This window comes from Artibeus jamaicensis, unplaced genomic scaffold (genome assembly GCF_021234435.1).
Source record: "Artibeus jamaicensis isolate MK-2021 breed Jamaican fruit bat unplaced genomic scaffold, CSHL_Jam_final contig_471, whole genome shotgun sequence".
Classification (NCBI taxonomy): Eukaryota; Metazoa; Chordata; class Mammalia; order Chiroptera; family Phyllostomidae; genus Artibeus; species Artibeus jamaicensis.
This window is the reverse complement of record NW_026521850.1, coordinates 4,187,988-4,200,830: the sequence shown is the minus strand read 5'-3', so window position 1 is coordinate 4,200,830 and position 12,843 is coordinate 4,187,988. Positions and strand designations below refer to the sequence as shown.

General features: G+C 51.9%; 1 protein-coding gene across 2 annotated transcripts; it reads left to right on the top strand.

The window, feature by feature from the left end:
- The first annotated feature begins 3,576 nt into the window (after nt 1-3,576).
- On the top strand, nt 3,577-12,341 carry EXOSC2 (exosome component 2). 2 transcript variants are annotated; one of them, XM_053667840.1, is made up of 10 exons: nt 3,613-3,704; nt 3,806-3,889; nt 5,348-5,449; nt 6,989-7,034; nt 7,248-7,337; nt 8,295-8,360; nt 8,810-8,878; nt 9,986-10,162; nt 10,499-10,627; nt 11,146-12,341. In XM_053667840.1, the coding sequence occupies exons 2-10, from the start codon at nt 3,882-3,884 to the stop codon at nt 11,224-11,226; spliced, it is 768 nt and encodes a 255-aa protein (XP_053523815.1). In that variant the 5' UTR covers nt 3,613-3,704; nt 3,806-3,881; the 3' UTR covers nt 11,227-12,341. The 2 variants fall into 2 exon arrangements, with proteins under 2 accessions (XP_037014470.1, XP_053523815.1); XM_037158575.2 differs by lacking the exon at nt 3,806-3,889 and having other exon boundaries at nt 3,577-3,704.
- Nucleotides 12,342-12,843: the final 502 nt, after the last annotated feature.

Genomic DNA, 12,843 nt, shown 5'->3' with positions numbered 1-12,843 from the left:
TGGGGGAGGGCCAGTGTGGGATGTCACCCTCGGTACGCCCCTCCCCCTCCTCCCGTCGCAAGCCTCGCCTTTCCTCCGATACCTCCCACTGGGTTTCTGCTGCCTCTGGTGGCCCCTGGCATCACCCTCCTCTCACTGCAGCCCCCACCTGGGCCTCTAACCACAGCTATCTGTCCCGAAACCCATCCCCTCTGCGCGCATATGGGTGATGTAGGATTAAACACCCTTCTGGCCTGGATGCCCTGGTTCCCAGACAGTAAATCTGAACAACAGCCTGTAGTCAGGAGCCTGTGATAAAAATCTAAATAGATTTCCATACGTAATTTTATGACGTCCCAGCTACAGATCATCAGGAGCCACAACCCAGTCCCTAGAACCCACCTGGTGGCAGCGGACTGAAGTGCATCTGATGAGGCTGCTGAAAGTCCTTCCCTGCTGGAGACAGAAGGGTGGGCAGGCGGGGATGGTGGGTGTGAAGAGTAGTCTAGTGCCACGGCACACCGTGCAGAACCACACGGGGAGGCAGAGGGAGCAAGGGGAAATGGGGGGGAGCTTTTACCACAGTTTTCATGGGAAGAATGGGTGAGGCAGCGTGAGCAGGTTCAGGATTGACTAGCCCTCTAGTACCTGGCCCTGGGGTGATGGGGGCAGCTGGACAGGGGCTTGGACTGTGACACTGAGAGCTATTCCAGAGAAGGTGGTCAGGGAAGGCTTCTTGGAGGAAGTGATTTTTTTCCAGAGAGAGGGGAGGGAGACAAAGAAGGAGTAAAACATCAGTTGGTTGCCTCTCGCACACCCCCAACTCGGGACCTGGCCCACAATCCAGGCAAATGCCCGGATTGGAATTGAACCAGCCACCTTTTGGTTTGCAGGCCGATATTCAACCCAAGTCACATCAGCCGGGGCAGAGGAAGTAACTTTTGAGCTGAGATCTGAGTGAGGAGAAGCGGGTACACAAGGACCTGGAGGAAGAGAATTCCATGCAGAGAAGGCCAGAAATGCACAGGCCCAGGGTGGAGACGAGACTGGTGTGTGGGGGACTGAGAGGCGAGCCACGCTCCGGGCTGCAGTACAGCAAGTAGGGGAGCAGTTGGGCGGTAACTGAGGTCAGATCCAGACAGGGGCCAAAATGATGAGTTTGGATCTTATTCTTATTATAAAGGGAAGCCACCAGAAGCCTGGAAGTGGTTTAAATTGGTCTGTTTCTAAAAGCTCCCTCTGGCTGCTGTATGGAGATTGGATGGTAGGTGGAGCAAATACAGAATTAGGGGGATGAGCTAGGAAGTGACATCCAGGTGAAAGATGACGTTGACCGGCTTGGGGCGGTGGCCTGGGAGATGCACAGATGGGGAAGTAGACCCCAGCACCTAAGCTGAGCTTAGGAATCTCTGATTCTAACCAGCCCCCCTGGGATGTGCAGTGTGAAGAAAAGACCACACTGACGGGGAGTCTGGAGTCTTGGGTTCTAATCCCAGCCACAGGTCTGTTGTTGGGACTCAGTGACCCAAAATGACCAACTACCAGGGACAGCAATGCCCACCTTCAAGATGGACTAAATGTGGGGACTATGTAACATGACGTTTGTACAGCACTCAGCAAAGGACCAGGCCCTCCAGAAGTGTTGGTAAGGGCGCAGCTCTGGGGTGAAGCGTGTGCAGGTGGCAGGAACCTGGCCACCAGCTGCTGTGGGAATTCCAATCCTGTTGGGGCCCTGATTTCCACTGCTATAAAAAGGTGTTTACTGTCCCCGCTGGTGTGGCTCAGTTGATTGGAGGGTCATCCCGTAGACCAAAAGGTTGACAGTTTGATCCCCAGTCAAGGTGCATATGAGAAGGCAGCCGTTGATGTTTCTCCCATTGGTGTTGCTCTCTCTCTCAAAGCAATCAGTATTTTTTAAAAAAGGTATCTGCAATAGGCTGATGTAATGGATTGAATGTTTGTGTCTCCCTCCCCTCCTAATTCATATGTTAAAATCCTAACCCCCAAAGGGATAATATTAAGAGGTGGGGCCCTTGGGAGTTGATTAGGTGGTGAGGGTGGAGCCCTCATGAATTTAGTGTCCTCATGAAAGAGACCCCAGGGCTCTCCCTCACCCCTCAAGCCGAGTGAGGACATAGTGAAAATACAGCCATCTATGAACAAGGATGTGAACCCTCACCAGACACTAAATCTGCTGGTGCCTTGATCTTGGACTTCCCAGCCTCCAAAACCATGAAAAATACATTTTTGTTGTTTATAAGACACTCAGTCTATGGTGTTTTGTTATAGCAGCCCGAACAGACTAAACAGTAGCCATAACCCCATTCTAACGGGCTCTATAAATGTAGGTGCTGTGGGAATGGGAAGGGTTAAGGATTTGCCCATCCCTCCCCAGATGAAATTGGATAATGTAAACACTGTGTACCTCTCTTTCCCACAAAAACTCCCGGGCCCAGCTCTGTAGCTGGCTCCAAAGACACTACTGCCCTCTCATGGCCAAGGCTGGGCTCAACAGATGGACCCCTCACACTTTCTTGTAGTCACGAGCTTTGCTTGGGTGAAAGGCTGGCTGTCTTTTGGGAGATTTATCAAACAATTAGTATGATGGGTCTTCAGGAGGCAGCAGGCCTGATTTTGTGAACACAGTATGTGGCGATGAGGCAACTTACTTCATTTAAGGTCCATGTGCATGAAGAATTATCATCTTCAATTCCCTGGGGTTTGTTGCAAACGCTATAAAACCATTCAGGCCGAGGGAAAGAGTGGTGGGGATAGGGAGAAGGGACAAGGGAAACGCTCCTGTTAAACAGGACATGAAGATACAGCCACACACATGACTGAATCCTTGCGATGGCTCCTGGCCCACGGAGAGCGGTCAATTGGTGTATGAGCAAAATACAAGCGAAGGTCTTCGTGTTTGGTGTGCACTTACCTTCCCTACCAAATATATCTCCGTGCGACGTTTGAAGGTTTTCTTAGACAGTTTCTTGTTTTTACAAAAGAAATGTTAGAGCAAATCAGCTTACTCAAAAGACTATTATGAAAGAACCAAAGCAGCATTGGAGCACCATTGGGGGGTGCAAATGGTTGGTGCTGAACCAGCACCCGCGGGGCGCCTGTAATGCAGAAAACTGACGGTACTAGGAACAGCAAGAAAGGGGGGCTCTTCCGTGGGTCCAAATCGTGTTTTCTGCAGCTCATACCTCCGGACCCTGCTGAGCTCATTCTACAAAAACATCAGTTTAGCCGCTTAAAATGAGCTGGAAGGAAACTCAGAGGTCCACTTCTCAATTCCCTCTAATCCTGGTAAACAATAAGTGGGATGATGAGTACGAGGCAGTTTGGATAAAAAGTTTAACGTCATGCAACATGAGATTTTATTCCACAGGTGCAGACATCCCAGTAGTAAAAATGGCAACTCTGCTCCCTCCTTCCCGTGAGGTTAACCTGTTGCCAATAGTGAGCATGGCCGCCAGACCACGAAATCCCATTGGCTGCTGCTCTGAGGCCCCGCCCCGGGCCTTAGAGGGAGGGCCAGGAATTGCCGAGCCTGAACTCGCGGCTCTTAGCGGGGCTGCGCCTGCGCAAGTCATTGGCGCCAAGATGGCGATGGAGATGAGGCTTCCCGTAGCTCGTAAACCTCTTAGCGAGAGCCTGGGCCGCGAGACCAAGAAACACCTGGTGGTGCCGGGCGACACAATTACCACGGACACGGGCTTCATGCGGTGCGTGGGGGCCTGGGGACTGGGGGCCCCAAGGGGCGGTTGCAGGGCTCTGCACGTGGCTTGCTCTTTAAAACCTGGGCCTCTGTCCTCCTGTGTTAAAGCCCCCGCGGGATCCAGAGCACGTGTTTATGTGTCTCTGTGATTTAGGAGTCCTCGAGCTTCTACTTCCTGCATCGTATGTCCCGGTATGCATTTCTCTCAGCCCCTTGAAACCCTGCTCCCCCCCCCCCCCCGCCCCTTGGCCCTGATTCTTGGTTCCCATGCCTGGGGCCCAATTCCCTGAGCCTTCCTCCTTGGAGACCTGGAAGACGAGGGAGGGTTAGGAGCAGGGTCCTCTTTGTGGGGACAGTGGGCGTTCTTGACTTTGCCTCCTCCGTGTCACCCTCAGCGTCATCTCCTAGTCAGTTGCACGACTTCGGAATCAGTAATTGTTTGGGCTTAGGGCAGACAGATGCGTTGTGCTGCGTGCACCCAAATATACACTTTCGAATCTGAGCGCAGTACTGTATGTTGTAGCTAAGAAGGGTTCCAGTCCTGCCATCACGCGAATTGTACTGCCTCTTCAAGGTTAGTTTCCTCATCTGGGAAATAGTGATAATAACAGTAACTGTTTGATAGGGTAGTGAGGATTAAATGGGATAATTAGGAAAAGAAGCAAAACCCACCATTATACCACCATCATAGAAAGACTACTAATTGCAGGGGGGAAGTACACAGGTACAGATTGCTCTTTTACCTTTTAATTTGAAGTTGCTAGGTCCTAGAAAAATCTTAAGATTCAATCCTTTATTTACCCATTCAACATCTATTTATACAGGGCACAAATAACGCCCCCGGCTTTATTACAAAATTATAAGCATGTAATTCTGTAACATAACATTATCACACTCAAGCACACCATATGGCATATTTGGTAAAACGTTCAGATTAAAATTAAATGATTACAGCCCTGGCTGGTGTAGCCCAGTGGATTGAGTGCAGGCCTGCGAACCAGAGGATCGCAGTTTGATTCCCAGTCAGGGCACAAGCCTGGGTTGCAGGCCATTTCCCAGGAGGGGATGCATGAGAGGCAACCATACATTGATACTTCTCTCCCTCTCTCTTTCCCTTCCCCTGTAAATTAAAAAATATTTTTAAAAACCTAAATGATTATACCCATATTATTATCCTACCAACCACACACAAGCAGGCGTTACTTCTGCCAGACCCTGGATTGTGCGTGGTTGGAGTACCACAGTGAACGGTGGAAATCTCTGTCCTGGTGGAGTTTCTGTTCTAATGGGGAGAGACATTTAAATAATAAGCACAACAAGTAAGTTATTCAGAGTGTTTGGTGATAATGCAGTGGAACAATGAAAAGTCCAGCAGGGTAAGTGGAATGTGGTTAGTTTGATGGGGGTGGGGCAGTTGTTTGAAATGGGACAGTCTAGGTGGGCCTGAGAAATGACATTGTGTAGACCCCAGCAAGGTGTGAGGGAGATGGCCAGGTGGCTGCAGGGCAGGAATGTTCAGGCAGAGAGAGCGCCCAGCACAGGAGCCAGGCCGAAGGCAGGAGGGGCCTGGCTGAGGAGTACATGGTACATGAACGGAGAGGTCATCGCAGGTGTTACCTTGGTTTCCTTTGTGTCTCCCTCTCACAACAGGGGCCACGGAACTTACATGGGGGAGGAGAAGCTCATTGCGTCTGTGGCGGGTTCTGTGGAGAGAGTCAACAAGTTGATTTGCGTGAAAGCTTTGAAAACCAGGTGAGGACGAAAGGTGTGTATTCACTTCCTGGTGGCATCCACGTGGCACAACCGGGTCTTGCCTGCCACGTCGTGCCTCCCACGCCTGTCATCCTGCAGGTCTGCGACATGGAACGTGTGTAGGTGACTGTGGGTGGGGGGGTGTGGGCTTCAGAGGTTTGCCCAAATTACCTGACCTTCCCAAACCTTTGTCACCTCCTCTGTAAAAGGAGGTGACACCACAGGCTGTCACGTACCGTTGTTAGTAGGACTTACCGAAAGGTGCATGTAAAGTACTTAGCACAGGACTCAATGGAGGTTAGCTCCAGAAAGGACCCTAGTGGGTTCGGAACAGAGTGAGCAGGTGCAGGCCGAGAGCTGCGGTCAGCCTGCCTTGTAGCCGCGATAAGCATTTCCACTTGTGTGTGTGATTGAGGAAGCCACTGGAGGAGGTGAGCACAAGAGGGACACGATCTGACTTCTGTTTTAATAAAATCACTCAGGCTGCTGCGGGGAGATTGACGGGGAACAGGGGCAGGCTCACTGAGATGGGTCAGGGGACTTTTATCCGAAGTGATAGTGGCTTGGACTAAGGTGGTAGCAGCCGAAGTGGAGTGGTTAACTCTGTATCTTTTGTGTTCTGAGTGTGTTCATCATGACAGGGTGTGGAATTTTGCGTTTTCGGTATTTTCTCTGTGTAGGACCGTGTCTGTGAGTGGGGGTGGGCTCTAGTCTCCTGTGTACGTTTTCAAGGTGGAACCAGGATCTGCTACTGGACGTGTTCTGGAGCATGAGGGGTGGGGGGGCGGATGTCTCTCAAGTGCTCCTCCAAGACTCTGGTATTTGGCTTGAGCAGCTGGAGGGGTGGAGATGCCACTTACTGAGAGGGGGAGGACTGGGAGGGGACCACTTTGTGATGGAGGAGCAGGGCCTCTGGAAAGCTTCGTTTTAGGTTTTTTAGATTTGGAAGTACCTGTGAGTCGTATAAATGAAGATGTTGGGTAGCCAGCAGCTGACTGGAGTCTGGAATTCAGGGGATGGTACAGTCGTCGGTGGTATTAAAACCTGTAGGTTGGATGAGCTCACAGAGGGCTGAGTGTGGGTCGGAAGGAGAAGCGGTCGAGGACGGAGCCCTCAGCAGGGAACACCCGCCGTTAGAATGGGAAGGAAGAGCTGGCAGAAGCGCCTGAGAGGAGCAGCAAGCCGGTGGGTGTGTCTGGCTCAGCCTCTTCTCCCCTCCAGTGACCGATGCAGAGCCCCTGTGCGTCACAGTGCCCACCAGAAAACACTCTGCACTTGTCATGCAATTTACAGAGTAGAGATCGGGGCCTAATGGACTGCTTGCAGCAGATGGCTTGTTTGAGAAGAGTTAACAGAGACGTTATACGTGTTGATGTTTGAAGTGATTGGTTCCTGAGAATAAGTCCGAACAGCATGGCTCTGAATGCACCGAATGTGGTGCCTAATCGGGGCCTCGTCCTGTGTAACTGAAGTCTCAAGTGGTGCTTGGTTTTGTAACAGTCTTTTCACTGCTGGGTTGCCTTTTGTTTCGTCTTCCAGGTACAATGGTGAAGTAGGAGACATCGTGGTGGGGAGGATCACAGAGGTAAAGTGAACCCCGGGAAAAGCAGGCTGGGGCTTTAGTGCGTGGGACAGTCACCTGTACGTAGTTACATGAAGCGTACATTCATTGCATTTAGTGCTTGTTCGTGACCTTTCACGTAAACAGCTGGCTTGTTGTATTGGGGATTGTTGGTCACTTACGATGTGAGGTCTTGCTCCTGGAATATGTGTCCAGTTGTGGAATGTCGATTTCTAGGTTCAGCAGAAGAGGTGGAAAGTGGAGACCAACTCCAGGCTGGATTCAGTCCTGCTTCTGTCGTCCATGAACCTTCCGGGAGGAGAGTTGGTGAGGGGCCCCAGCTGGGACTGTGTGGTTTGCTTCTGAGAGCTCTGGGGTCTCTAGCTACGCTGGAGAACTCAGCCCCGCACCAGGGTTGCCTCCTCTACTCCTGTTTGTCTGCTCCGAAGGGTCCTGCCCAGGGGCAAACATAGGCTCTTCTTCAACTGGGCCCAGCCCTCCTGACACTGTTGGTGTGTGGTAAGATCTGGAATGTCCTTGGGGAGGAATCCCGAGAGGAAGCAGGGAGAGAAGCTCTCAGATTCTTGGAGCTAGTGATTTTTTGTCTCTGGGTACAGGAGTTCCCTTGAAAAATATGTTTCGTGTTTCCATTAGTGTCCATGAACTGCGTGGCATTTGGGTATTCCAGGCAACTGCTGCATGTTAGCTGCAGCTTTTTGTAAAATGCCATGGTCTCCCTGGGCTGGGATCTGTGGAGAGCGCAAGGCAATGGGGGCCTACTAGTTCCTGAAAGCTTGCAAGCTTGAAAGCCAAGGGGTGTGAGATAATATCCAAACACATGACAGGTGGGTTGTACAAACAGAGTGATTAATTTCTGAGAGAAGCTCATGGGGAAGATGGGCGTTAGAGCTGGTCCTTGAAGGGAGGATAGCGTTTCAGTGATGAACTCAGGATATCCAAGAGAAAGGGGAATATGTGAGCAAAGTCTCGGTCAAGCTGGAGGTGGCCCAGCCCTGCTGGAACAGGCAGGCAGCCAGAGGACGCCGGGGGAAAGCAGGCCAGGCTGGATTGGAGGGTTTTCAGTATCATGTCCAGAGCACGGACAGTATTTAGAGCAGAGAGAGGGAGAACAGCTGTGGGAAGGTCGTAAGTGGCTGTTGCTCTTGTTTCTTTGCGGGGCACAAGTTACCGCTGGGTGTTGTGGCCGCCTTCGGAGAGCGCGGGGAACGGGGGGAGCGGAGGTGTTTCTGTGGGGTGGACTGAGGCAGCCTTCCTGTGTTTCAGAGGAGAAGATCTGCAGAGGACGAGCTGGCCATGCGGGGTTTCTTGCAGGAGGGGGACCTGATCAGTGTATCCTGCACCGTGCGCTCCAGCATCTTTGCGTGGAGCCAGGGGATGGGGCTCACACCATCGGCCTCCATCAGGAGGAGCCGAGTCCCAGATGGAGTGCCGAGGGCCCTGTTGTAACCCCTCCAGCTCCCTAATCCAGGCCGAGTGGCCAGCTCTTGCTCACAGCTGTGGCTGCTACGTGCTACGTCGTTTCTTTGGGTCTTGTAACTTACGGTGGCCCATGCTTTGAGCTAGACTCGAGTTTCCTTAATGATGTTAACTTTTCCCAGGGAGTAGAAAAGGCATCGTTTGTATCAAGATGCTCATGCCAGCAAAGGGGGAGAGGTGTCCTCCAGGTTCAAGACTGCCCAGTGGCACTGTCAGGGGTGGGAATAAAGGAGGGAGAGTGGGGCCTGGGACATGGGAGGCAGGTGACGTGACGGTGTGTGTTCCTTCACTGCCATGGCCAGGCCGAGGTCCAGGCAGTGTTCTCGGACGGCGCCGTCTCTCTGCACACGAGGAGCCTCAAATACGGAAAAGTAAGTTGGGCTCCTGCTGCCCCTGTTGGCTGACCTGGACTTCAAATCTGCTTCTGAACCCCCAGAGCTCTCTTGGGTTCAGACCCAGAGAACCCTGGAAGTTGAGGGTTTCAGGCTGGCATCCCAGTCAGCATGATTCACTAACTGCTTGATTCACTCGGTCTTGGGCTGGTAGCACTGTAATGGGTGACAACTTTCGTCCTTTTCCTCCTGAGCCAGAGTGTCCTGGCAGGAGCCCATCTGACCGTGGACCCTGGGCCCTGCCAGCTGCTCCCTCCTGGTGGGCGCTCCTGCTTTGCACTGGGGCCAGGGCAGGGAGGCAGTCCTTGGAACAAAGGGAAGGTGTGGACTGACGGAGCAGGACAGTGACTCTTAGACAAATGTCCAAGTGTTAAAAAGAATGTTACTGCAGTGAGAGATTGGTTTATCACTTAAGTCTCAAAATGAAATTCACTGCATTTCTTGTATGAGGTTACATGGAGACTTTTTAAAGTGACAGCTTATTTCCCAAGAAAAATGATGATTTATTAGTGTCTTGGCTTTATCTGAATGAACCTTCTTATTTTTGGAGCAGAACAAAACCTCTCCCCTTAATGCAGGGGCTGCAGCCAGGCACTTCACATCCTCGAAGTCGGAGGGGAAACCTTTGTGCTAGCCTTTCGGGCCTGGCTGCTGCAGACCCACCTGCGGCTAGACGTGGAATTGGAGCGGCCCCACAAGAGCCAGGAATGGGTTTGCGCCCTGGGCCAGTTCCCGGCCCAGGGCTGCCAGTCTCATGGGCGAGTCAGGCGGTGGGTTGGGGGTGGGGCGGAACAGGAGGCTGAAGCCCTGGTCCTCGGGCTGCCGCTCCTCTGGCAGCCCGTGCGGCAGCCCGTGCGCCAGCCCCGGATTAGCACGTGGGGATGGCGACTGCGAAGGAAAGTGGTCGGGGAGGGGATGGAAAGCTACCATCTGTTGTGTCAGGTCAACCTGTGCGTCCAAAAGTGTTTTCTGAGCAATGACGGCATGTGCAGATGTCACGGCAGGAAGGGCCCCAATTCCACCATAACTCTTCCTTCCCCTGACGGATGATCTTTCAGTGACTTAATTTATGATGTCTTTCTTTAGCTCGGTCAGGGTGTTTTGGTCCAGGTCTCCCCCTCCCTGGTGAAACGGCAGAAGACTCACTTCCACGACTTGCCTTGTGGTGCCTCAGTGATTTTGGGTAACAACGGCTTCATCTGGATCTACCCGACACCTGAGCACAAAGAAGAGGATGCGGGGGGCTTCGTAGCAAACCTGGAGGTGCGTGAGCGCCATCGCAGCTGTTGTCTCCCTGCCCCATGCCGCCTCTGCAGTGGGCGGGGCCTGCTGGTATTTGGCTACACTGCTGTAGTCTGCTAGTTTCAGGTGTTTTGGGGACATTGTACTGCCCTCATTTTCTGAGCAGATGAAGTCAGTGACTGATGACAGAGTCGCAGGGTAGTATCTGAAGAAACTGCCCTTTTCAGCCCTCCTTGGGGTTAGCCCTTTGGCCTGGCCTCCCAGAGGGACACTAAGCTGTAAATGATTTCTGTGATTTGCTGTGACCGTTCACTTATTTTGGTCCTTTCTATTTGCTCCCTTTGCATCCCCTGGTAGCCTGTCTCCCTTGCTGATCGAGAGGTGATCTCCCGGCTCCGGAACTGTGTCGTCTCACTGGTGACTCAGAGAATGATGCTGTATGATACGAGCATCCTGTATTGCTATGAGGCATCCCTTCCACACCAGGTACTCCACTCTGGGCTTTCCTGCTCTCTGCTCTCTGAGCAGGAGCCACATGTTGATCAGTTTGCTCCAGGGATTTCTCAGGGATGGCACGCACACCCTCCAAAGAAATGCCTTTACCACATCCGTCTGTACGGTCGGGGGCCGCCTTAACGAGCATCTGCTAGGTCTTTCCCCAGGGTCTAGCGCCAGTCTAAGCTGTTGGAGGCAAGAAGGTGCCAGGCGGGACTAGTGCGTGACAGCAACCCCATGGACTTCACCTTGCCCATTCCAGTTTCAGCTCCCTGTGTGTAGTGGGTGCCGGAATAACACCCTTGTTCTTGTCAGCTGTATCCCGGAGGCCCGTGCCGATTCGTTAAGCTGGTTCTAGCAGATCACATCTTGTAATGCTTGGCCTCCACTAAATGAAAGGAACAGAAGGTTTATGTTCACCATGCCTGGTTTCTGCATTTGGCTTGGCTTGATGGTCTGCTTTTGGTTGCTTTCTTTTCTGAACAAACACCTTTTCTTTTCTTTTTCAGATTAAAGACATCCTAAAGCCAGAAATAATGGAGGAAATTGTGATGGAAACACGTCAGAGACTTTTAGAGCAGGAGGGGTGAGGAGGCGCACCTGGGGACGGGACTGTGCACCTGACCGGAGGGAGCAGTTCTAGAAAGCGAAGGATCTGATTCATGGTCCCTGAAGGATCTGATTCACGGTCCCTGAGTGTGGCCCAGCAAAGACCCGGGACGGGAAACTCACTGCGGACCTGTGTCGGGCTGCCTCCAGCCCACAGGCCGGCCTGCTTTCTTCTGTCCGAGAGCACAGCCTGGGAGGTGCACTGCGCCCCAGCCCTCGGGCCGCCTGCAGATCCCCAGCACCAGGGGCAGTTTGGGGTCTTCAGAAGTTCGCAGTGTTCCAGCCAACTAGACTCCCATCCTGGAATAACACGGAGAGGCTTTTGTCTTCTGCTCACCGTCATTCACGTCGCACAGTGCCTGTGAAATTGCCCCTATAAAAACATGGCCTCCCCGACCCCAGATTGTCTGTTTGGCTTCCATTCCCACCTCCTCTGCAGCACAAGTACAGCACCAAAGCCTGGAGTTGGTAAAGTGAACCCAACGGTCAGAAGGATAAAGTGAACCAAGCAGCCCTTTGCTGGGCTGGAATCGTACTTTCCGTTGCCCGTTCCGTCTGGTGATTGGTTCGAGTGCGTCCACACGGGGCTGCTTCGGTCATCCTGCCCTTGAGGGTGATTTGTAAGAAGTTGACTCATTGGTAATAGAACGAAGTTTTGGGGAGCCTGGACAAACGTGAAATCAAAGTACGGGAAGTGGAGGTGGGGAAAAGCTGGTTCTCCCCTGCAGTTGAAGTAGTAACGTGTTAGCTGTTGAATGACTGAGGGTTCAAAGACAAAACCAAGGTGCTAAAGTTCTTAGGAACAGCTGAATTCCTGCGCGGTGGTGTGACGTCTAAAATCCGGTGCCCTAATCTAGGTTTTGGGAAACATTTTTTAAAGGCACTGTTCTGTTCTTGCGTTTGTTACACTTGGGAGCTGTGTACAGTGGAAGGAGAGCTTAGCAGGTGTAAATTCAGTGACTCTGCTGCGCTTGGGTCACCTGGCAAGATTAGAGCGAGGGGTATTTTCAGCTGTAGTGATGTTGAACATGGCATTCGATAATTTCAAAATGCTGCTTGGCTCTTTTTCATTAAATGGTGTATTTCTTGCTTATAACATGACTCAACAGACAGTTTTTTTTTTAAAGACTTTACTTACTTATTTTGAGAGAGAGGGGAAGGGAAGAAGGAATGGAGAGAAACATCAATGTGCTGTTGCCTCTTGAGTGCCCTGTAGTGGGGACCAGGCGCACAACTCAGGCACATGCCCTGACTGGGAATCCAACCAGCAACCCTTTGGCTCGCAGGCTGGCACTCACTCAATCCACTGAGCCACATCAGCCAGGGCTCAGTAGGCAATTTTCTAAAAATCTCATTTTTTTTTTTTTTTTGCTCCCAAATTATCAGTTGTTTTGAGGAGTTAGGCTGTGTTGCAACTTTCAGATTTGCTCACCTGTCATATTTTTTAGAAGAAGCGCCAGGCCTCCTGAGAGAAGGGAAGAGGGAAGGGGAAAGGGCAGGAGCCCTGGATTGGTTTGGTTTTGACCTGGGCCACATAGAAGCTTGTGGAAAGTTATCCTCATCTGATCTCTCCCAAGCTGCCAGCCTCTTGATGTTCA